The 23,346-nt window shown below is 37.3% G+C and overlaps 4 protein-coding genes across 4 annotated transcripts in view; all 4 read right to left on the bottom strand.

Annotated features, from left to right (window-relative positions):
- Window positions 1-1,093: 1,093 nt before the first annotated feature.
- LOC146138952 (nucleoporin Nup43-like) lies at window positions 1,094-6,182 on the bottom strand. The gene is made up of 7 exons (XM_083393615.1): window positions 6,046-6,182; window positions 5,504-5,627; window positions 4,935-5,032; window positions 4,159-4,309; window positions 3,742-3,816; window positions 3,047-3,259; window positions 1,094-2,418 (listed from the first exon to the last, which is right to left on the bottom strand). Exons 1-7 carry the CDS (start codon window positions 6,157-6,159, stop codon window positions 2,165-2,167), a joined length of 1,029 nt encoding a protein of 342 aa, XP_083249741.1. The 5' UTR covers window positions 6,160-6,182; the 3' UTR covers window positions 1,094-2,164.
- LOC146138953 (nonsense-mediated mRNA decay factor SMG8-like) lies at window positions 6,183-9,268 on the bottom strand. The gene has a single exon (XM_083393614.1). It carries the CDS (start codon window positions 9,230-9,232, stop codon window positions 6,455-6,457), a length of 2,778 nt encoding a protein of 925 aa, XP_083249740.1. The 5' UTR covers window positions 9,233-9,268; the 3' UTR covers window positions 6,183-6,454.
- LOC146138954 (large ribosomal subunit protein bL17m-like) lies at window positions 9,268-10,118 on the bottom strand. The gene has a single exon (XM_083393616.1). It carries the CDS (start codon window positions 10,058-10,060, stop codon window positions 9,551-9,553), a length of 510 nt encoding a protein of 169 aa, XP_083249742.1. The 5' UTR covers window positions 10,061-10,118; the 3' UTR covers window positions 9,268-9,550.
- Window positions 10,119-11,652: 1,534 nt separating this feature from the next.
- Window positions 11,653-23,346, bottom strand: part of LOC146138955 (uncharacterized) — a 54,173-nt gene continuing 42,479 nt past the window's right edge. Inside the window, exons 59-70 of the mRNA XM_083394746.1 lie at window positions 22,674-22,772; window positions 21,968-22,075; window positions 21,506-21,660; window positions 20,240-20,453; window positions 18,873-19,108; window positions 18,090-18,300; window positions 17,405-17,685; window positions 16,356-16,566; window positions 15,451-15,624; window positions 14,425-14,526; window positions 13,697-13,823; window positions 11,653-12,356 (exon numbers count right to left, since the gene is read on the bottom strand). Coding sequence (XP_083250872.1) covers window positions 12,185-12,356; window positions 13,697-13,823; window positions 14,425-14,526; window positions 15,451-15,624; window positions 16,356-16,566; window positions 17,405-17,685; window positions 18,090-18,300; window positions 18,873-19,108; window positions 20,240-20,453; window positions 21,506-21,660; window positions 21,968-22,075; window positions 22,674-22,772 — 2,090 coding nt within the window. The 3' untranslated portion in view covers window positions 11,653-12,184. The remainder of the gene's footprint in view (window positions 12,357-13,696; window positions 13,824-14,424; window positions 14,527-15,450; window positions 15,625-16,355; window positions 16,567-17,404; window positions 17,686-18,089; window positions 18,301-18,872; window positions 19,109-20,239; window positions 20,454-21,505; window positions 21,661-21,967; window positions 22,076-22,673; window positions 22,773-23,346) is intronic.

Raw genomic sequence — 23,346 nt, forward strand, 5'->3', positions numbered from 1 at the left:
ACTAACTAAACTAAAACTTAACATTTGGCCAGCAAATTGTTTTAGGTACAAAAGTTGAGAAAATAACTAAAAAATTAATGAAAACACTATATTTTACGCCAAGTCACTTGTTCAAAACTAAAAGACTCAAGTCAAGTCAGTTTGGTCAAACACAAAAACAGAAACTTAACAACATTTTGTGTATGGTACCTTCTTCTGGTAATTTTGTTCTGACATTGCTTTGTTTTTTTTGTTTTTAACAAACGCTTTTTCAAAACACACGTTCTATGTTTCAAGGTTGAAGCTACATTGAGGTTTAAAAGAAAATAGTTTCTACTTGAGTGATTGATTAACAATACATAGCGCGCGTTACGCAAACACTTCCTCATTGTGCTAAAAAACAGTGATTCATTCAATTTTGTCTAGTCAGCTCGTGTTTAACCAATAAAAACGAAACAAGTCGTTCAACAGGATTATTAAACAACTAAAATCTTCTAAACATACCGTTTATTCCTAAGCGTTCATAACACTGTTGATACTTACCTAAAAAACTTTCGATAATCAAGGTTGGCCTGACGACTAGAAGAGATTTTAACCAGTGGTAATGATAAACGGTTAAAAAAATAAATAGAATTTACTTAAATTGAGGTAGCAGTACTTTTTGTTTTAATTTGACTAAAATATTGGGCGCTGGTATACAATCCTACCACAATTATTAAATCAACGCATATTATTTGGGTTATCGTGCGAGTAAGCGTTTGGTTAAGTCAAGTATTATTATATTTTTCATTTAATAATAGTACTTGACCCACCCTCACCCAAACACTAACTTGCACCCTAACCCAAATAATGTGCGTTGTGGTAGGATCCTAAACCAGCGCCAAATATTGTACAGTACTTAAAGTTACCTAGTGTTACAAAGGCAGAGTATTTATTATAAATTATTATGTCAGATTAAAAAAATGGGGGGAATCAAACGACATAAAAATCTCTTTATATGTCGTTCGGGGAATTAAACTTTATAATCTTGTGACATGGTTCACTAAAAAGGTTAGCAACTGCTGAATAAACCAGTTTTAACTGGTTAGGACTTCGAATAAAGACAACACAAAATAGGGGAACTTTATTTCTTTAACAAATATGATTGCAACAAGAGAAAAAGAGAACTAGTTCGTTACGAAAAAACAGACGACACGGTCATAAGAGACTTTTTGACAGGAAAAATTTAAAATGCACTTCAATATCACTATCATATAACTAGACAGCCCTAATCAAAGACACAATTATTTTTACTAAAGTGGTCTCAACTTACGAAACGTTGTTGTTAATTTAGTTAGAAGGCGCATGTTAGGGATTCGGTTCAGCCTTCCAAATTTTAAATTGCACCAATTATAATTACCTTTCAACTAAAGATATCATCTTAAATTGCAGGTTATAAAAACACAGCTTTACAATTCTAAGCATACATTTATGATTGCCAAAGTTTAGAGGAGTTTTTTCTCAATCTTTTCTGTGTCGTGCCCTCTTCTATTGGCTTACAACACTTTGTAGCCTGATATGTTGGTGGAAAGGCTGGACCAAGCACTCCAGCTGTCACATTATAGAGGCCTACAGTCACAAAGCTGAGAACATTGATTTAGGCCCCAGAGCAGGGGTAGGCAAGTATTTTTTCCTTAGGGTGTTGAACAGATATCAGTGGGGGTGAAAAAACAGTGAGCAAAAATACAAAAAAGTTCGTGATTACACGTTTAACAGGAAACAGACCTCCTCTACTGATTCTATCGTATACATCTTAAGGTCGTATACAGCCGCCCTTCAATGACGTGTGACTCATTTTGGGAATCTGCCCTACCCTATAGGACAGCGTTGCTCAAAATGTTTTCCCGGCGACCCAAATCCTAAGCAAAAATATAACATTAAATGTTCGGCGAACCAATTCTCTCTAAGCTTAATGTGAACAAAATACATCAATGAAAACAACAGCATTAAATAGTTCTATTTTAAATATTGACTTCGTGTTGCTTGCGCCAGTTTTTTTAAATTAAGAAGAAATCTTTCTCTGGACCAATCTTAATGAATATAACCATATCAACTACTGCAGTCGGAGATCCAACCAAATCTAACGGCGACCAGACTTTGGGTCGCGCTCATGGGTTGAGAAGCACTGCTATAGGAGATTTAAAATTCACACCGCGTTGTCGATTATATAAACGGCTTCAGCGTCGCTACAACACAACAGGAGGTTTGCGCTGGTGTCCAAAGAGTTGATTGAAGTCCCACATTGGGGCAAGAGTTCCGATACTTCTATGGGTGAAGTTCCCGAGAGGTCACTGGACAAGGACTTTGCGTCAAAACTTGTGTCCATCCTTCGAACGCAACCGTCTTGTGAACAAGTGAATAAATGTTCCGGCGAGGTTTGATGGAAATGAACTTCCCAAACTGGAGAAAGAGTACTTTTATAAGTCAGTGTTTCGCAACCTTTTTCGGCTTGTGGTCCTCTACAGAAATTATAAATAGTTCGCGGCGCCCTTGCTCGTATTTTGCTGAGTGGTTAACTGTAGCTAACGTTACAATAAGCGAGATTAAAACAGCACATTAACTGTGCAACAAGGTTGAAAAAATCTTTTTAATTTTGCTGCTTTTATCGTACACAAAAATTGTAGGAGCCTACAAAGAAGCTTACCAATCGAGCAAAAATTGGAATAAAAAAATAATTTGAAATATCTCTCGGCACCCGTAAGCATTAAAAATGGCACCCCAGAGTGCCGCGGCACCCCGGTTGAGAACCACTTCTATAAGTCAACGTTTAAAACAATGCCCTCGCCCCCTAGGCGCCCCAAGCACATTTCAAGGAGAACCTAAAGATCCAAATTTAGCATCCACTCAAACTGAACAAATGATAGAAAATGATAAATAATTCTCAATAAAAAAAATCTCAAGAATAAAAACACAAATAAATAGTCAGGATTATCAGCAGCATTTATCAAAAAAAATGTATAATCCGAGATAGAGGGATAAAAAAAGTCCAAAATAGATCCAATACAATCGCTACAAATTAAACTCCTACCATCTTCATCGTGTATTTGCAGCTTGGTGACCGGCGTGCAATCTTTCCTCGCATCGAACAACATCACACACCCATCGGCTCCCCCGGTGGCCAGTATGTGGCCCTGTGTAGGGTGGTGGTCGACCGAACATAATCCGACAAGTGTTTCGCTCGATATCATAGTTCGCGATGGGGAATCAGATGGTGACCGGACATCGTATAAACGTAACTGACCTAAAAATATGTGTTAAAATTAAATTATTTTCAACATAATCGCGGAGGTTGTAACTAAACATAGAATAAAAATTAAAGCCCACACAAAAGTAGGGAGCATTGTTTATTTATTCTTAACATCCATAAAACTGACTTGGTCAAAATCTTACCTACTTCTGTATGGGCTTGATATCATTCTACGTCTAACTACAACATCCAGCCATTATTTTAAGATTTATTTGAAATGTTCACAAAACCTACTTCTGTATGGATTTTGATATTCACACTAAATCTAAATTATATGGGTACAAAAAACAAGGACATCAGTTTCAATCAGATTTCGAAGACTACAAAATAAAAATTTAGTAAACATATTTATTTAACATTTATATCTGTTTTATTAACTACCGATATTTCAGTTTTATGTTGCTTAAGTTAGGTAAAGATACAAAAAATATAATAAATTAAAGACAAAAGAATGCTGGTTGATAGTTAGTGATTACCTGCCATATTTGTTGTGCAGATTTCATTGGTGGAAAGGTAATGAACAGATGTTATTGGGCTGCTGTCAACAGAGTCTGTAATATATAAAATATGACACAAAACAGTCATACAACTTTAATTTAAACAAAAAATAAACATTGACATTTTTTTTAATAAACATTGACAATTTTTACTAATTGAAATAAACAAATTGGCCTAAAGTTTGTTATATCTCACATGACATGTTTGTTGAGTAACCCCCAAATGGTATTAATTATCGCATTTATAGAAAAAAATTAAAATTATTTTAAAATTTAGCCTTTTAACACCTGAGTTAAAAAAATAAAAAATAATAATTGCATTCTGCTGATTATAAATATTTATATATGTATTTTTAGCCAGGGGGTTTAAAAAGTAAAGATACCAAAACATCCCACCATAAATCCTTAGCGGTTCCTTGCTGTCGATTCGCATCAAGCAAATAGATCCGTCTTCATCAACCGAAGCCACGTTAGGATTCTGAGCAGCTACATCTGTGACCTTTGACCCACAATGCGCGTCATCCCAGCATTGCTGTTCAACTATCATCTTTTGATTAACACATAAAAAAGTGTGGGTTTAATTGAATTATAAACACACTAAAGCGAATGAAACGTTCACATATTGCGGTTGTTTGATGGTAGGTGTTAAGGTTGTCTTTTGAACAAACAGGATGCAGCAGGCAACGGTACTATGTATCTCGAATCGCTCCCCTCTGAGCCTGTGTAGCTCAGTTGGTAGAGCGACGGTCCCGGTATGACCAAGGGTCGCGAGTTCGAACCTCACTGCAGGCTAGTTGCTTTTCTGGCCTGGCCTTGTTTGCACAAAATCCTGAACAGGCCGACTGATTTCAGTAAGCCTCTTAGAAGGCATCTTGTGTACTATATTGTGTATGCCGTTATCGTTGACCAGAACGACTCCAGAAGGGCTAGATCACGGAATACTTGTGTATATGACTGTTTCAGTGACAATAAAGCAATAGATCTATTATATTTATTGCAAAAACATTTATTAACTGTCAAAACCTTTGGCAGTCCAAAATACAATGCTGAAAACTAGTATATCGCTATTAACTTCATGGTATAGGACTTTCTTAACTTTCTCATCATGCCAAAACAACAAACATTTTGTCACATTCATAGACAAAACCTTTACCATTTAACTTTAATCTTACCTGCTGATGCTGGTTGATTCTTAGAATGTTAACTTTTCCCGACAAAGTTCCAACGACTAAACTGTCTTTATCGACATATTCCATCCCACCAACACTGCCTGCATTCAAACAAAACAATATTTTAACTGCATTATATTGATAGCAGCAGATAAATGTCCAATGTGTTTTTCATGCATATCAAAAACAATACTCTAAATAGGAGTTATTAGCCTTTAAAACATTGTTACTTAACCATTTTTCGCGGCAACCAATATACTAGTGGAAATTACATTAAAGCTTTGATGACCCATTTCTCACTACTGATTCTTTTTACTTTTTGTAAGTGAACAAAACATAAGACAAATGGCATGAAAAAACCTGAATTTAATTACGGTGTGTAATATCTAATTGTCAATGTATTTCTTAATTTTATAATCTCACTTAATCTAATTATGAAATACTGTAGTTGGCGACCCAACCAAACCAAACAGCCACCCAGAGGTTGAGAAACACTCTTTACAGACTGATTATTGGATTGTTAGTGGTATTATTTAAAAATTGTATGATCCTACATATTTTGCATTACTTACTGTTTGTGTGATATTCACATATTTTTTGTGGTTGGCTGTTCTCAATATCATCCATGTAGCTGTCTATTTGTTGGTTGACATTGTGAGCCATGTGCCCAACTGCCCACACAGAAATACTGTTGTTCTGCAAGATAAAAATATTTTTCAACTGAACATTGGTAAGATCCAATTAACATAATGTTAGCATTTTTATTTTTTGTTTTTAACAGTAATATATGCATATTTGCTGGTGCTTAACTACAAAACTATTCAAATAAATTGATTTGCCTGAAGAGTGTCAAACGCAATTAGGTCGAGTAAATCAACATCCTAAAAAAAAATTTAATACAAGTGCATATTGAAACATCTTTTTAACATGATGTCGATTTACTAGACATTTTTGTCTTTTCGTTTATTTTTAAGCTACATTACAGATCTATGCATAGAGTACTTATATTGATTTGCCATAAACAATTTAAAATTATTAAAAGATATGTCCAGCCTGCATATATCCTGTATTTCGAAACACACGTTAGATTGCTGGGTAGATAATTAAAGTTTACCATATCTTCATAGCTTCCACAAGCAAATGACTCAGCTTTCTGTAAACTTGATACAACAGGTTGCCATCTGACGCGATTGATCTTTTGAGAAACAAAACTCAAACTCTCCGCCATTTTCAACACCTAACAATTTGAACCTCAAAACAGAACACAGTTTAAGGTGAAAGAAACTGAAATATTTGTTAAATTTCTAGCTCATATTTGGAATAATTGTAAGGCATTGCTAGAAATTAAACCAACAACCAATTATCAGGGGGAATGAACCGCAAATAAAGAATTTGGAACATAAATGTTTTATACAATTGGAAAAAGTAACAAATATAAAAGATTTAAAAACACAAAAATACCTAGAAGTTTTAAATCCTTTTAATAGTAATGCGGTGAAATATTTCTGACAAAACAATTTATTCTAACGATCTATTTCAATAGAAATCATCTTCAACACACGCCACGCGCTAATTTGGTTCAAGTCTTTCGATGGAGAATGTGACCCAGTTTCGCTAACGTACACATACGGAAAGCGTAACACCCACATCGAATTGTGACGTAGCGCTATTTCTTGCTGGCTTGGGTAAAAAGTCGGGGTTGGGTTTGGTCCCGGAATCACTTTAGGCTTTATAGTGATGTGTACGTTGCTCTCGGGCGGCGTTATAATGTAAACTCGCATCAACTGTCCAAGAAGTGGTTTTCCGTTGCGTGCCGAAACCGGACTGGCACAATAAAGCGGCATATCCATGTCAAGAAGTGGCTGAATCGGATCTCGTACAATCCCATTGTTCCCGACCTTCACGGGCTTCTCAGGGGCCGAACAGATAAACCTTTGACCCCTTGGAGTTTCGTACTCGTACCCGACGTAGGCCTTCGTTATTTCCTGCTGCATCAGCTTCGTTTCTTTCAGCGACAACTTGCGAGCTTCTCCCGGAACCGGCCAGTGCGTAGCGCACGCTTCGTCTCCTTGGAGTGAAATATCCCACGAAACCAGGAATCCGGTTCCCGGTAAGAATCCTGGAAGATCAAGTCCGTGTCCTGGGATGTAAGACGAGGAGGACCCGAGTCGCACTAAACTCCATGACGAGAACAAAGGAAGAACATCTTCGTCCAACCCGGAGTGGATCATTCCTTCGGTGAAAGTTTGTCTTTGCGGAATTTCTTCGGTGTAATCGACACTTTGAACTTCTTGCATTGTTTCCGAGTTCAAACTAAACTCATAATTTGCTGAGGTCGTTCGTTGTCGATCTTGTGTCGACGGCTTCTTTGCTTCTTCGACTTGAGAATCGTTCCCGCTTTCTTGAGTCGATACTTGGCATTCGCTGTCTCCGCTGATTGTTCGGTGCCTCACTCTTCCCGATAAATCCTTTTGGCTGTTAGCTTCCGTTCCAATGTGGAGTTGCTCAACGAGACAATGTAACGCCGGCGATATAACTGGTTCCTTATCAGCTCTTTCATGCACCGGAAACTTGAAAATGTCTAACTCGGAGATCGGTGGGATCGCTTGTACATCAAGACGAAGATAGAAATCATAGTTTGCCTCCTGAAGCGTGAACGGGTCATCACGGGGACCCTGGATCCTACCGCAACTGCTAGCGGCGACCGTCCTCGATCGTGAGGAGTGGTGCATCTTCGGAGGAATTGAATCAGGTTGTGATTTTGAATCCGTCGGTAGATCGTGGAATCGATGAACACAATGACGACCGGTTAATGAGTGGACTTCGCACAATCGTCTTCCGTCGTTCCAGAATGCTTCGCACTCTGCTTGCACACAAGCCTCGTACTTGTCTCTTGCAGGGCCACGAGCGTGGAGTGAGTACGTCGATAGCGCTTGTGCGAGCTGATTGTTGTGCACTTTGCTTGTGTAATGCATTGGGAGGTTGCTTTGGTACGCTGCGCTTGCAAGTGAAACAAGTTTGCTGCACCTTGCCTCGCTAAAACGTGACTCTGGATCGAGTTGCACCAAAAAATCCTGTCGTATCTGTGCCATCTTTTTACTCTCCGCTTTTGAAGTTTCCCCAGCGTCAACGGTTAACTTTTTAAGAAAAAACAATTCGTAAAGGTTGTTTGCAACTTTTAGCCACTGCTTTAAAGTTGGAACTTCAAAATGTGTCGGCAGCGGATTACGTCCAACGCTGTCCTTAAATCCTTTTTTCTCCAGGATGAGATTTGTGTGTTGTGAGAGGAAAGTCCAAAGAGGGTTGCTTGAATCTTCCTGCTCTTCATTCTCTTCATCTTTCCATTGTGTCGGAGGATTCGTGAGTAATCGGTAAGCTCTGGACCTCGCAGTTGGATCCCTGTGTGTCTCGCACGACTTCCTGAGAAGCTGAAGCATACTCCTCACCGGATCTTCATCATTCTTCACTCGCTCAAACTGCTCCGTCATGATGTGAACAAACGCTTGGTTCGGCGGAACCGTGAAGAGGCAGTTGACGGCGCTGTTCGTCAAAACGTGACTTTTGCGAAGTATTTTGTAAACCTGGTCCTCAATTGTGTGCTGCAGCCGTTTCAGCGGTGGTTTCTTTTTCTTGCTGCTGCTTCCTTCACCACTTTGTGCTTCTGGAGGTTGAAGATTGGGAAGATGACATCGTTGCATCACAAGAAGCAACCTCGGAGGGCAAGGACGACCATTAACCCACCAATCACGACCCACAGAACACCCCTTTAAAACGTCCTTAATCGAGGGAAGAAAGCTTGTTCTAAGGTCAGAGATATGGTGAAAAAGTTTGTCGTAGCTGATGTCGAATATCGATACCGGATGCACAAGCATAAGTACGTGGCACACCGAAAACAGATAAAGGATTGCAAAAGCGATCTCGGACTCTTGATTTTTCCAAAAGTCGTGAAAATCGCTGTGAGTTTCAAGTTTGTCGACGGTGAGCGCACAAGCTCGCGATAAAGTCGCCACGTCAAGAGTTGTGGTAAGATGGAGATATAGGATGTGCTTTTGCTTGTCAAAGTAGCACTCTATGCTTGGCATTATGCTCTGAACATCGTCACTTAAATTGGCTCCATTGTGCTTCAGAAAGTCGGGGTAATGTGGCATGAACGAAGAACTGTTGGAGAGCTTGTTTATGATGCAGCCTTTCGAAGTGTGGCCCCATCCACTTTTACCAAATACTCCAACAACGCAGACTTCATTTGCTGCATAAGCCTCTTCTAGTTCTTTAGTAAACGGCAATTTAAAATGATCCTCCATTTTAAACAATTACTCGCCACTAATTTTGTAAACAATCTGAAAACAAGATAAAGAAACACAATTTGAAATTTATATATTAAGTCACCACAATTTTGTTCATACATTATTTTAACAAAAAATGCTTTACCTACATTACTCAGAGACATAAGAATTAAATCAAACATAAATTGTACGTCAAAAATGTTATGAAAGTGTCTAAAAAGTAATCGTTGCACAGTTAGCATGTGTTTCAATGTTGAAACACTTTTTCCATCGTCTTTTACTTGCAAAAGTATTGCAAAACAGGTTTTATCCCACAAGCAACTGTATGCACATAAATCAACTATCTGTTGCCACTTTTTCTTTCTTATTTTGTTGCCATTCTTGTTTTGCGGCAGCGATGAGCACATTTTGAAGCGCGTGAGGATTTTTTTCTGTGATTGGCAAAGGTGGCAAAGGGTTGCCTTTTAGTTCCAGCACTGCGTGCCTCAGGTACATGTCGTTTTTCAAGTTTCTGTACTCTTTCGAAATAATGGCAACGCGAGTGTACTCACCACTGTGCTCGCTATATCTTGGCACAAGAACATTCAGAAGTTTATTTTTTATGTCTTCATTCCCTTTTGTCCAAAATTCAATCATGTCCTTCTCGTAAGTGCTGCCCGTTCCCCGCTTTGCAATTTCGACGAGCCTGTTGACGTACTTCTGCGCTTCTTGTGCTTTCCCGAATGACGTTTCCAACCGCTCGTAATGGATAAGGCCAGTTACGAGCGATTGTAACAAGCGTAACCGTTTCCACGGACCCCCGTAGAACTTCCGAAAAGGCGAACCATGAGTCATTCCACGACCCATGTTTATCAAAAATTTGCAGATTCCTATGCAATAATTAGAATGGGAATTTCAGCACACAATTTCTGTAAAACAGGGAAAACAACAACGTTTTGCAGATATATGTAATTTGAACAGAACAACAGATTTAGTTTAAATAAAATCAGGAGGCCAAGATTCATGATAAATCATGCTGCCTTTATTCTGCAGCATAATTATGTCAACAATGGCAATATTTTATTGTAAAAATCGCTATGCATTGTATAACGATGTAAAAATGGAGAATTTTTTCATTGTCAATAAAAAATATTTTGTAACATCACAACGGTTATGTAATTACAGTAAACCAGTCTGCATTTTGTGGCGACACACATTGATATTGTTTCTAAAGCAATTTGTGTGCACACCTAATTGGTATATTGCACATATAAACTTAGAAAAAAAAAAAGTAAATTGTCGTAGGATTCCCAACCTAAGGTGTGCAAAAAACATAGTTGAAGCATAAATGGACTTACATCTAGCGGCCTAGAAAAACGACACACAAATCTTAGAATTTGGTGTTAATCAAAATAGTAAGTTTTAGTTATTTACTTGTATACTAGATCCCAACCAGTAAAATCTCAGGTGCGCAGAAACTAAATTTTATGTTGTGCAGGTTACAGCACGTATGCAATTAGGTTTTTGAACACTTATATATATTGGAAAACCTACCATAAGTCAGCTTTTGTTCGATATTTAAGTGCGCTTATGAATTCCTTATAATAATATCGGGTGAGCAACTGCCACGAATGCAGACTGGTCTACGCCAAATTTTATGATTTCTAAAAGTTAAAGTTGTGCACAAATTTCACGTCAGTTTCAAAAAAATCAGCAAACGATTTCAAAGCCCCGTGTTTAATAAATCTCAGTATAAGAACGAAAAATACTCCAGACTTGACAGTAAAATGAACTTCATCAGTAAAATGTAATTCTTTTATTGCATACAAACATCTGCATGTGGATTTGAATGAATCTAGTTCAATAGAAACTTAAGTTGTGCAACACGTGTACCAAAGAGTTGAACTAATGAAGCCATTTTGTGTCAAAAAGTGAGGTAGCGGAAAAGTTGAATTTGGAAGTTGTATAGTAATTTATTGCCTATTAAATATATATATTTGTTGAGATATGCAGCTCTAAGTAATATAACTTCGCATCACTTTTCTTAAATTAGAAAAATATAAATCGAATCTGACTATGCAATGAACAAAGGACTTTTACGCGTTAATGCGGACCACAACTTTTGTGAGTTGCCTTATAGGATTGGATAAAAGTTATTTCATTAGCGGGGATGGATCACATTTAGTTTCGGTTTGGTGAGAAAACGGTTAAGTACACACCGTCCTATAATGCGAATCTTTAATCTACTGTGATTATACCTCACTAATAAATACAGTTCGCGGTAGGCCTACAGTTTTTTCGTTTGCTGAGATTAACGCAAACCCGCAAAACACTTTACTAACGAACAACTTTTTAAACTGCTTTTTCTCATAAATAACTTTTAAAAAAATACCTAAAAATAGCTTGTAACACCCCAAATGATGACTCACTTCCACTGCAAAAAATTACCAGTATTTGTTTTGATGCTTGCATTAAATTTAGTGATTGCTTGTGCAAAATGTACAGAAAGTGCTTGAAGGTACACCGCTATGCAAGGGGACGAACAACATATAGAGCACAAAAATAAGGCCGAAATAAAGCAAAAAATAAAAAATATCTCACATTGCGATTAAACTTTACACACGGAACTTAAATGATAGTTGAACTTTTGGAATTAAGTGAAAATATTGCACGTTTTAAGTCATAAAGAGTTTTAACAAATTAAGATAGGAACATCAAACAAATAAAATTCATAACAAGTTATGGAGTTAAATGAAATCAGGAACAAATTTTTGGAGAAAAACAAGAGTTTGACAGAAACAATAAACACATAATAGAAATTATAATTTTTTAACTTTTTGTCTAATTTTTTTTTCTAAATTAAAACCATAGTTAAAATTTAAAATCGCCTCGCTCTTGTGAGATTTCGTGGTCGTGATTTCAGTTCCTAAGGTCGGTCGCCGGGGGGGGGGGGGGGTAAAAGTAGGGGATATTTCTACGCTCTCGTCGGATCTACTCGCAAGGAGTAGCTGAGCAGGCGCAAGAGATGTGGTCTTCAATCTCAAGTTCCTTCCTGGATCCGTCAAGGCACCTCATGGTTACTTTCTTCACATCAAGTTGGACAGGAAGACAGGATGAACACTGTTGGGTGATTTCTCCACTTACTGCCAATGTTATCTCCGAACTGGAAAGAAAAGGAACAGAAAGGAAGTTTAAATGGAGTCTTTATATTGGTTTCAATTTCCTCGAGTAAGATAAGTCTTTATTAGAACCAATCTTACTAAATCTAGCCATGTCATCTACAGGCGTGTTTGTTAGCGAAGGTTTGGTGGCACAATTCTCTTCATTTTTGTAAGCTTAAAGTTAACAAAACACAGATAAGGCACTAACATATGAGTAAAAAAAAATTGGTGAAATCTTTCCCGGAACCAATTTCAATAAATTTAACAATATAGTAATGAAGTCGGCAACAGATGCGTTGGGAAACCCCGTGTGAAGTCAAATGTATAAGTTACGGTTTTAGGCCCGCATGTTGTATTCACCTGCATTATATTTTTATCTAGGGCCTGGGAATAGTGAAGTCAGTGTTTCTCAACCTTTTTCGTGGAGACCAAAATACTAAGCGTAAGTATAAGAAAGAGGTGTTGCGACTCAATTCTCTTCACTGAACTTTTTGTAGCTAAAAGTGAACAAACCACAAATAAAGCATTAACATAAATGAATCCACATTTAAGAAACATGGCGCGTGTCTCTGTATTGCTTCCACAATTCAAGTGTTAGATAAATTTTGCTGAGAACCAATCGCAACAAATCAAACATTTGAACTACTTTAATCGGCGACCCAAACCACACAATTTGTGGTTGCGAGACTCGCGGCCCAGGGGTTGAACAACACTGCGACAAGTAAAATATATAAGCTATGCGCTTTCAGGTCGGGTCCACCAGGCAAAATTTGTAGAAATGTTTTGGAACCGCTGCTATATCGTAAAGAGGTTGGAATTTAAGATATAGCTGTATCAATCTGGTATCGGATCGGCACCGATACCACCCTAGTATCGGACGAGTATCGATACTACCACTTGGTATCGGGTGTCGGTTCCGATCCTATATAACAGTGTTTCTTAACCTTTTTAGCGCTCGTACCCTTGCTTTCATGAAATTTCCCCGCACCCCCTGTCTACAATGGCCGATGGAAGTAAATAAAATTGTAATAATAGAAATTAAACTCAGTGTATTTATCACTTCTGTGTTAAACACATGTATTTCAAACAGTCTTGTAAATTTAACAATACTTACACCACCCAGACTTTCGGTCAATTTACTAACGGTATTTTTGTTGTTGCTTTCGTAAATTTCGCATATATACCTAAATAGCGCATAATTCCACACCGCATGTCGTACCCCCTGCTTTAGTGCATCGTACCACCAAGGGGTACATGTACCCCTGATTATAAACCCTTGCTTTATAATCATACATCCCTAATCCCAAGTATGAGGCCAGCTGCGACAAATAAATCAACTTACCCGCATGTACCAGCACACAAACTAGTTGTAACAGGGTCGGTTGTGTAGCACATATTGCCGTCAGCAAATGTGGTTAGCGCATCCTGGCGCTGCTCAACCGATCCACATGCCTCTCCACCACCGCCACCTAACGGATGAAAGTACGTATTAGGATTGGCCGCTAGATGGCTGCCGTGAGTATTTACAGAAATGTTGTAATCTTTTCCTTCTTTTTATAGGTTTTATACGCGAAAATAAGAGAAACTGATTGTATATAGCAGAACAGTCCTTGGGTTCACAATGCATGGATAAGTAATGTAACTTGATAACAAATTACAAAGCCAAAAAGATCGAGTAGAAATTAACTGAAGATGGTACAAGCTCGTATCGAAACGTCTTAATGAAGATGATGTCGATCCACCTTTGTGGCTTTGCAATTTATTATCAAGCTACAAAACAGTTCTTTTGTTGTAATATGTTAACTGTTTTTTTGTGTGTTTTTTAATATACAATAAAAATATCCAGTGAAAATGTATGCTTAGTCGGTTGAAGCGCATTATATGTAAATTAAAAAATCGGAGCCTTTTATGAACAGAGGTCCTTGTCGTTTAGAACGTTGGGTGGCGTACTTCATTTTCACAACACTTTTGAAAAAACAAAAAAAAAATACTTTAAAAATAGATTTTTAGTCAATTTGAAAAAAGTTCTACTACCCCAACCCCATTAACAGCCTGTTGTAGTCCACTTACCACTCTGGCAGTAGTGTATGGGGCAACCACATTCATCTTCACCCTGGGTTTGAAGTACGGCGTCACCCTCACATTCGGGGGCTGGTCGGCAATCAAAGCAACCTGGGAGATTAACATTAAAAAAACGTTTTAACATCATACACAAGTGTTCACAACTGCGGACTGATCCACCAGAAGTATTACTGACCAACTATAACGGCACAAGTTATATAGTACACATAGCAAGCAAAGCAACCTGCAATAAATTCAGGGTGAATAGGGACGTGTGATATTTAGTATTTTATTTCCGCATCCGATATTTTGACTAAAAGTGAAGTACCGTCAATCTGACCAACATGACGTTCTTACTATGATAAAACCAGCAAAGGTGATCAACTTGGTGCGCGCAATGCCAATATTTTCAGGGTATTAGGCGGAAAGTTGCATTTGCCTAAGAGAGCCTGTTTACCTTAGATATATAATGTAAAAATTTTTCTAAAAGTTACCTTTTCAATTAGAACACTCTACGTTTGATAGCAAAACATGGCTGAGATGCACTAATTACCAGCCTAGTATCGGACGAGTATCGATATCGCCGCTTGACATCGGGTATCAACTCCGATCCGATATTATCGGACGAGTATCAATATCGCCGCTTGACATCGGGTATCGGCACCGATCCGATATTACCAGGTATCTCTAACTGAGACCTTCACAAGTGTGTGCAACTGCGAACTGGAAAGTCGTACCAGCCAATATAACAGCACACGTTATATCGTACATATGAGACCTCCAGAGAGGCTAACCGAATTTATATCTTTGGGGCCCCCTCTTTGTTCATTTAAAACAATATTTAAAATTAATCTTTACATAAAGCAAAAAGGCCAAAAACGAATATTTGACCACTGGGATTGTTTCTTATACAACAGTAAGAAATGTAAACCAGTCAGACAAAAGATGAAAAAATCCTACATCATTAAGATGTATGTAACATTCAAACAAACGCTCATATGCTCACAAGATTGCAACCATCTATACAACACTTACATTGGGTTGGCACGCAGTTCTGCGATTGAGCGTTTTCCCTGACGGTTCCCTCAGGGCAGAAGCAACCTTCCACCCTCACACCGCTGTCGTACACAGTCAGGTTGTCGCAAGACATGTACTTGAGGGAATCCATCTCACACTCGCGGAACTCCTGGTTGGCTGGGCACTCGATCTCTGCAAGAAGCAACACAAGTCGAAGGTGAAGCTTGTTTGGAGTTAGACAATATGGTAAAATTGTCTTGAAGTGTTGTTTAAAATAAAGATCTGTATTAATTAACAAACATTTGTGTCAGTCAATTTTCCTTGATTGACAAATAACAAGTTAAGATGATTTATATTCCTTGGCTTTGTCATTAGCGACGTAAAATATTTTAGGTAAAAAGTTTTTTGTTGAAAAAAGGAATTATCTAAATAATGTCAAATAATCATCTTTAACGGGTCGCAAATATTTTTGTATGTCTAGTCTTGACAAATCTGTGCACCAACTTTTGTCTTCGTAATGGTTGGAGTTAGAACTATTGGTAAAAAAGCTAACATTCAAAAAATCAATGCAAAATAGTGGTTCCGATGGGGGGTCACAGCTCTCAGCTCTCAGCCAACCATAACACTAAGTTTAACCAATTTAAAGCGGGCAAAAAACAACTAAGGTGGCTGAAATTTATTAGGTGGTCCAGTATACATCCTTTTATGACTTTTAACCCTCTGCCACCGTGAATTGAAATTAAAATGTTTAAAGGCCATTTTTTTAGGTTATTAGGAAAAAATTTGAAGGGACTTAGGTTTAAACTCATTTAAAGGGTGGAAAATATGGCAAAAAAACAACTAAGGTGGCTCAAAAATATAAAATATTAACTAGATATAAATACATGCTTAACGAAATCTGCACCAACCATTACTCTACTCACCGTCACATCCCAGAGCAGATCTCCAGTACGAGCACTTGCCCACAGTTTCACACATGGTGGCGTACTGAACAACAGCTGGAGAGTTGCAAGGGTCGCACTTCACAGAGGTCACGTTGATGACGAGGGAAAGGTCAAATCTGCACTGGGGGAGGTAGCCCTCTGGCGGCACCTGGAGGCGACAATCTTCGAACGCCGCGTGGTCAACCATCACCTGACGTCACAATGCCAGGGTTAAGCGAAACAATCGGGTGTGTATACGTCACTTAAAATAAATTTAAACGACGCTACATAAAAATGCGACTTCAATATTAGTTTAAAATTAAAGTTCCCAAAGTTTGGCGGTGTTTATTCCATTCACCTTCATTTTCTAGCCTTGAAAGCGTAATTCATTTAATTATTTTACGAATAAGTGACTGCTGTTAATTACTATAAGGGATTTTAATACATTTTAGTAAAAAAACATCATATTAAGCTTACTAATAAAAAATCACCAAACTTGTAACAAATTAATAGTGAAAAAGCAGTAAACGTAAAATATTACTGCGAGGGATAAACGTTAAAGAGATTTATCTTGCTGTTTTATTAAAACATAAAGCGATTCCTGGAAAGTCTGACAAATTATTTCTTCTGACGACTTAAAAGTTGTTTTTTACCAAAAATTTGATTGATAAATCTTGTTCAGACCAGTGGTTCTCAACCGCCGGTCCGCATCAACTTTCCTGCCGGTCCACCAAATATATTACAATTTCAAATACCAATTGCAAAATGGAAGATATTAAAGGAATGTCTATTTAATTTAGAACTTCGCCAGTTATGTAATTTGCAGCATTGTCACGTAATATAGAGTTAATGGTCTATTTGGACTTTATCTTACGTCACAATGCTGCAAGTGTTGTGCCCAGCCTTAAAATTTAAGACCAGTTGTGTGTAAAAGCTAAAAAAATGTTTTTAGGTTTTACTGGTCCGTAAGCTAAAAAGGTTGAGAACCACTGGTTGAAACAACACCAAGCAAACAATATTAGCTGAAAGTACAAAAAACATGTTTTCACCTCACAAGGATCTTCCTCGCAAACCTGGCACTTCTCATGCGCGAGATGACATTTGTTCTCACAATTCACACAATCATCAATAGGTAGGGTGGTGGGGCAGTTGGGGTACTCGGGTTCCGACGGGCATTCTGGTTCCACAGGGAGGCACTGGTCATGGTCAAGGTCTTCCATATTCGCCATCCAGGAAACCGCGAACTTGTCAATGTCGCCTGTCGCGTCCGCGGTGAACAATTGTCGCGAACGACCGATAAGGTCATCACCAAGGTTGTTGTTGCAAGTTCCTGCACGAGCACGTGGTAGATGTTTAATTTATGTTGAAGGTCAATTGAAGGTTGTTGCTACACGCAGTGATGTTTAATTGGTTGTGAAGGTCATTTTAAGGTCGTTTTTACGCGTGGTTAGGTTTTATTTATGTTAAGGTCATCACCAAGGTCGTTTTGCAAGCGGTAGGTTTAAATTACAAAGGTCATTTCAAGGTCGTTTTTACACATTGTAAAATTAAGTTTGTAATGAAGGTCATTTTAAGGTCATGGTTATACCTAATTTATGTGAAGGCCACTTCAAGGTTCGTCCCAAAACAATTAGGGTAACCAGTAATTTGAAAACAATCACTTAAGAGGACTTGAGTCATTACAAGACTGCAGCAGTTAAGCTTAATTATTTAATTAAATATTTGTCAACTCACCACAGAGTCCAGACATTTTCCCTTCGTAAGTCTCATAAGGCATTTTCAAGATGAGAGATTGGTGGCTGGTCCGGGTCTTGTAAATCAACTCAATCCCAAGCGACAGGATCCTGAGTTGAAGAGTCTTGTATCCGTACGACTCAATCCTGACGTCACTGCCCTCAGGTTGCCACGCATCATTGACCACGGTTAGAACGCCGTCCAAGAAGAACTGAACAAGAAAAAGTTTGGTTTGTTTTTACTGAGTTTTAACGTTTGTGATCTAAATCAACGATTTTTATATTAGAAAGTATTTTATTTAGAAAATGGTAAATTACCAACGAAAGTTAATTGAGATTTCAAACGCTTAAGTTAATTTGGGCCTAATAACCTAGACAAAATTCCTTTTAAGAAAACCATTGGTTGTGAAAATAAATGTTGTACATTTTTTTAGATCCATCATTCTTGACTAAACCTGGACTGTGGATGAATCATGTATTTTCTGGTCAAATTTTCATTCCTCTATATTTTACTATTTATTTGTTCTTTTTTTGACATATTTTTTTTAAGTCTCAAGTCAAACTTATTTACAACACTAGTTATACGCCACCTGTAAACATTGGAGGTTGTAATTATTCACCCTGGGGTGAAAATTTGTAAAAAAAATGGTGTTAAGTGCCACCATCATGTTAAAAAAGGTGGACATAACACTCCTTAGCGTGGAATTTTCCACCAACACGAATAGTATGAGATGTATAGCGTAGAAATTCCCACCGTGTTATAGTGAAAGCCTAGTGAAAGCACCTGTTGACCGAACGAGAATGTGTAGTTGACTCCCTTGTGAAGCACAACCAGAGTCTTGAGGCAAGAAAGATCCTTATTCCTCGCAGACCAGAACCTGCACAGCTCATTGTCGACAATGATCTCAGTCTCGTTGTACTTGTATTCCTTCATCAATGTGTAGGCACACTTGCCTTGGAAGTCGAAGTTGAATCCGTCGAAGGTTGTGTAATGAGGGTCACCGTACAACTGACAAGTGCCTGCGATAAATCAGTATAAATATTGGTGGTTTAAAGTCTAATTATGCGTTCAAATAAAACATTTTAGCATTTTGCCCTTCATTTTTAAGACCGTTTATTATTTTGTGGTTTAACTTTTACATCACACAAGTTTGTAACTGCAATTAGCAACTTTAAATCGAACTAGTATCTTCTAGTTATAAGGCTGATGTTTAATTGACCTTTAGTTTTGCATAGGTAACCCACATTTAATCCACCCCTTTTTATAATCCGATAAAACTACATTATACGTCTTTTTAGGTTGATATGTTAACATGGTTGTGTAATGAGGATCGCCGTATAACTGGCAAGTGCCTGTAATAAAATATATGTTACAGTAAGCTATAGATTAACGTTTCGGGTGGATAAAGTTATAAAGTTAACATTTTTTTCAAGTACTCTATTTGGTTGGCAAGTAACAACAAATAATACTTTAAGTCATAACAAAAATGCAGACTACAGCAGTTGTCCAACTGAGAAGTGCCTGCATGAATCAGTGTAAGTGTAAAAATGTACATATTCAGTGGTGGTTTAAAGTCTGCGTACCAAGAAAACATCTAACATTCTGCTCAATGGTGGTTTTTCTTGTAGCTTATTGTAATGCGGTTCGACCTTTTCTTGTTTTTGCATACATGTAAATTAATGATTATATTAGAACTTAATAAGAGTTTTTTCTCTTTAACCTCAACTAGAGACTCATTACTTGAAAATTGTTTTGTGCAATGTTTGTAAAGTTTGATCATAAAGACATAATGAGTAAATTTTAAACGTAAGTTTTTAAGTAATTCTGTTTGAATAAGTTTTTAAGTAGAACTGATGATGCATTTTGCGTAATTATAGAATCTGCTCTTTTTTGAAAAAGTGGTTTTAGATCTTTATTTATAACCTTTGTGGTTCTGCGAGACTGTTTTTATACAGTAGTAACTATATTGGTATCCATAGCACTATTGCTTGCATCCTATTAACGAACAAACAACCACTTCATAAGGGCTAAATCATAGTTGTTGTACAATGTACTTGTATGTGTATTGTGTTTGGATCTTTCATTTTTTAATAAAGATAGTAACTATATTGGTATTCCATTTTTACATGATATTTACGCATACGACTTACATGGGCATACGGATTCCCTGCAACATCCCTCCTTGGTATCAGCCCAGTAGCTGTCCTCGTTGTTCGAACACGTGGACCTGGCTGACCTTGAGCCGTCCTTGGAGCACGTGTGGCGAGGGAAGATGTCGATCTTTGTCTTCTTGGAGTGTGGGTTGACGTACATACACTGCATCATCTCACAGTGGTTGTCTTTGTTGATCCATTTCTCACCGATCTAAGGAGAAAATAAGCACGCGAGTAAATGGTAAGTTAAATTGAAATCTTGAAAAGAATGTAGCCTAACTAAACGAAAGGCGTTGTTTTTATCTAATTGTTCAGTTTTTGTTATCTAAATCCAACAAAATGTGAATGTCAGCGAAAAATATTGTCCGAAATTGACTTAAAATTTCAGTTATTTCTCAATAAATTACATAAAATACAAGCAGTTCATAATATTGCTCAGAATCAGGCGTGTATAGCATTTTGTTCATCACTTGACTGGGCTGTTTTGTGCAAATGACTGCACTAGAGACTTAGAACCAAAAAATAAAAAAAATAAGCAGATGATAAGAAGAAATGAGTAAATACTAAGTTTTCGGTAATTTTAATTCAATTATAATTGTGAAACTTAAATGGTCTACTTTTAATTCTGTAATTTGAAAAACACTAAAATGCTTTAATTCCTATATAATTTGAAAAGGCAAAATCAAATCTTGTTGTCCAAGTCTGAATTTACCTCTATTAACCCCCTGGGAATGACTAGCTCGGTTGCACGGAATTTATTAAAGGCTCAAGCCCCGTGGCTGTAAGATGTCGTTGATGCAACGAAAACTAGGCGATAAAGCCAAGCTAGCAAGATTAACCTTGTCCCTTCAGATTTTGTGCGTTTCTTCCTTTTTTAAGTTGTACGTAAAAAATGAGGCTCAATGGATGTGTGATTTATGTTTTTGGGTCCTTATTCCCTACACATAAACTGAATCGCTGAATAATAGTTTAAAGGCAGTTTAAAGGAACGCGCTCTTTTTTATTCAAATTGTGTGTGATTTTAACTGAGGCGAAAAAAGCTGCTATTTTCCGCATAGACGTTGACTTTGAGTTATTGGGCAAATTATTTGCAAAAGTTACTTTACAATAAGTTATTTAGACACAAGTAATTTCATAATATTGCTCAGAATCGAGAATGTAAAGCATTTTGTTCATAACTTTACTTAATATTCTGCGCAAATGACTACATTGGAGTCCTACAACTACTTATTTACAACACTCCCAACTCCCTCGTATTGTTACCTTCATCTTCTTCGACCCGATCATGCAGAAATCTCCGGCCGGTGGTTCACTGATGCAGTCGTACTTGGGACAGCAGCACCTGGCGTCAGTAAGGTTCCTGACCGCCACCTCACCTGGGGCGCACTGGGCCTCCTCACAGCGAGTGAAGTTGCAGCCTGTGTGTAGAGGTAGGTGTGACGAGTCAATAGGTGTGAGGATTAAAGGTTGGTAAAATAAGTGCGTAAAACATGCAGAGTATTACAATATTTTTCACGACACCTCAGTAATTTATTAGTCATTCTCAAAATCTATTTTTTATAAAACGAAATTAGGAATGAAGCTTTCTATTCCCTGTTTATTCCATTTATCTCTCAAATATTATCTTTAATATTTTTTCTTGTGCTACTTACGGCATCCGAATATAATCTCGATATATATTTCCATTATTTTTTCATTATTTTTATTGTGTTAGCTTGGACTTACGGCATCCAAATTGTGGGCAGCAAACGTTGAGGTCTGGCTCCATCCACTGGAAAACATCCATCTCAGGATCGTCACAAGTCAAGTTCGTCTGCGGGCATTTCTTCAACTCTGCAGCGATATTCAGGTTAAAGTGATGAAAGCAAAAATGGAACGCCGTCTACTTATAATAATTTTTGTTATGTATTTTCGGTCACCAGTCCATCCCGACATTTTCTCAAATGTGGTTAAATTAGATTTTAGTTGCATATTTGTGCACTACGCCGAGCGATCAACTTAGTTTTCCCAAGGTTACTTGTATAAATGTCTTGTTATGACGTAACTTTGTGACGTCATCTCTGAACATTTATTTGCGTTCCAATAAGAAAATTATTCTAATTTCAGCCATGGGTAAACGTCACGAAAAACAGGGAAAATCCACAAAAGCTGGCACAGATGGATTTTTTACATGTCTACTTTGGCGTTTAACATCAAAAAACTAAAATAATACACACTGAGTTTAATAATCCTAACGGTATACTTTATTAAAGCAAACTAACTTGATTTAATGCGAATACTATTATATGATCATATAAATAGTAAACACTGGAGTTATGTACACAAGTTGGCGATTTAAACATTTATCGAATGTTATTAACAATGAAAAACGCGATAAAGAGAACTAAGTTTTATCAATCGTTCGCACAAGTTATAAAAGTGGTGTACTCACTGCATTCGAGAACCGGGCAGTCACAACTATCCTTCAAACCAGAGTCCACTATCTCCTTGCACTCATGCGTGCAATTCGGTCGTGGGCAGTCATCCTTAACTATAAAGAAAGGAAAAAGGTTTGCTCATTAATTGAAGTGTATTTGCTACACTTTAATTTCATAAAAAAAATCCAGTATTTTTGTGCTTTAAAAATTAAACGAGCAGCTGTAGACCAGTCTAAATTTTACTACTGTTAGTTATTAGAAGTAAACACCATATTTTTTTATATATTAATTATCATAAACGAAAAACTTGATTTTTTTTAATTTTTATCAGACGTTTAAAATTCCATTATAATAGCTAATTAAGAAATTCCACCTGTAATAATAAATAAACTAATAAAATAACACAATTTTTTTTCACATAACAAACCATTCTTTGAAAACGTTCTAACAATTATAGAATAATTCTGTCCTACAACACATTAACCCAAATTTAAAACAAGTTCTTAGGTAAGATTCGAACTAGCGACCATTGTAATAGGCGACCATTGCGCTAGCAAATGAGCGATCAAGCAAACGTTTAATCGAAAGACATATTGTTATTTACATGTTCTTGAACAAAACTATTGTATGCAAAATACTAGCTTGGTAAAAAAGCATGTTCAACCTAAAAATAGCATTACAAACGAT

Source organism: Ascidiella aspersa, chromosome 7 (assembly GCF_963924565.1).
Source record: "Ascidiella aspersa chromosome 7, kaAscAspe10.2, whole genome shotgun sequence".
Taxonomy (NCBI): domain Eukaryota; kingdom Metazoa; phylum Chordata; class Ascidiacea; order Phlebobranchia; family Ascidiidae; genus Ascidiella; species Ascidiella aspersa.

Excerpts from the sequence above, each read along its gene's own strand:
- LOC146138952 (XM_083393615.1), bottom strand. The coding sequence starts at position 6,159 with ATGGCGGAGAGTTTGAGTTTTGTTTCTCAAAAGATCAATCGCGTCAGA. Across the intron at positions 4,310-4,934 it reads GAATCAACCAGCATCAGCAG|ATGATAGTTGAACAGCAATG; the intron begins GTAAGATTAAAG and ends GTTAATCAAAAG. Across the intron at positions 3,260-3,741 it reads CTGCACAACAAATATGGCAG|GTCAGTTACGTTTATACGAT; the intron begins GTAATCACTAAC and ends ACATATTTTTAG.
- LOC146138953 (XM_083393614.1), bottom strand. The coding sequence starts at position 9,232 with ATGGAGGATCATTTTAAATTGCCGTTTACTAAAGAACTAGAAGAGGCT.
- LOC146138954 (XM_083393616.1), bottom strand. The coding sequence starts at position 10,060 with ATGGGTCGTGGAATGACTCATGGTTCGCCTTTTCGGAAGTTCTACGGG.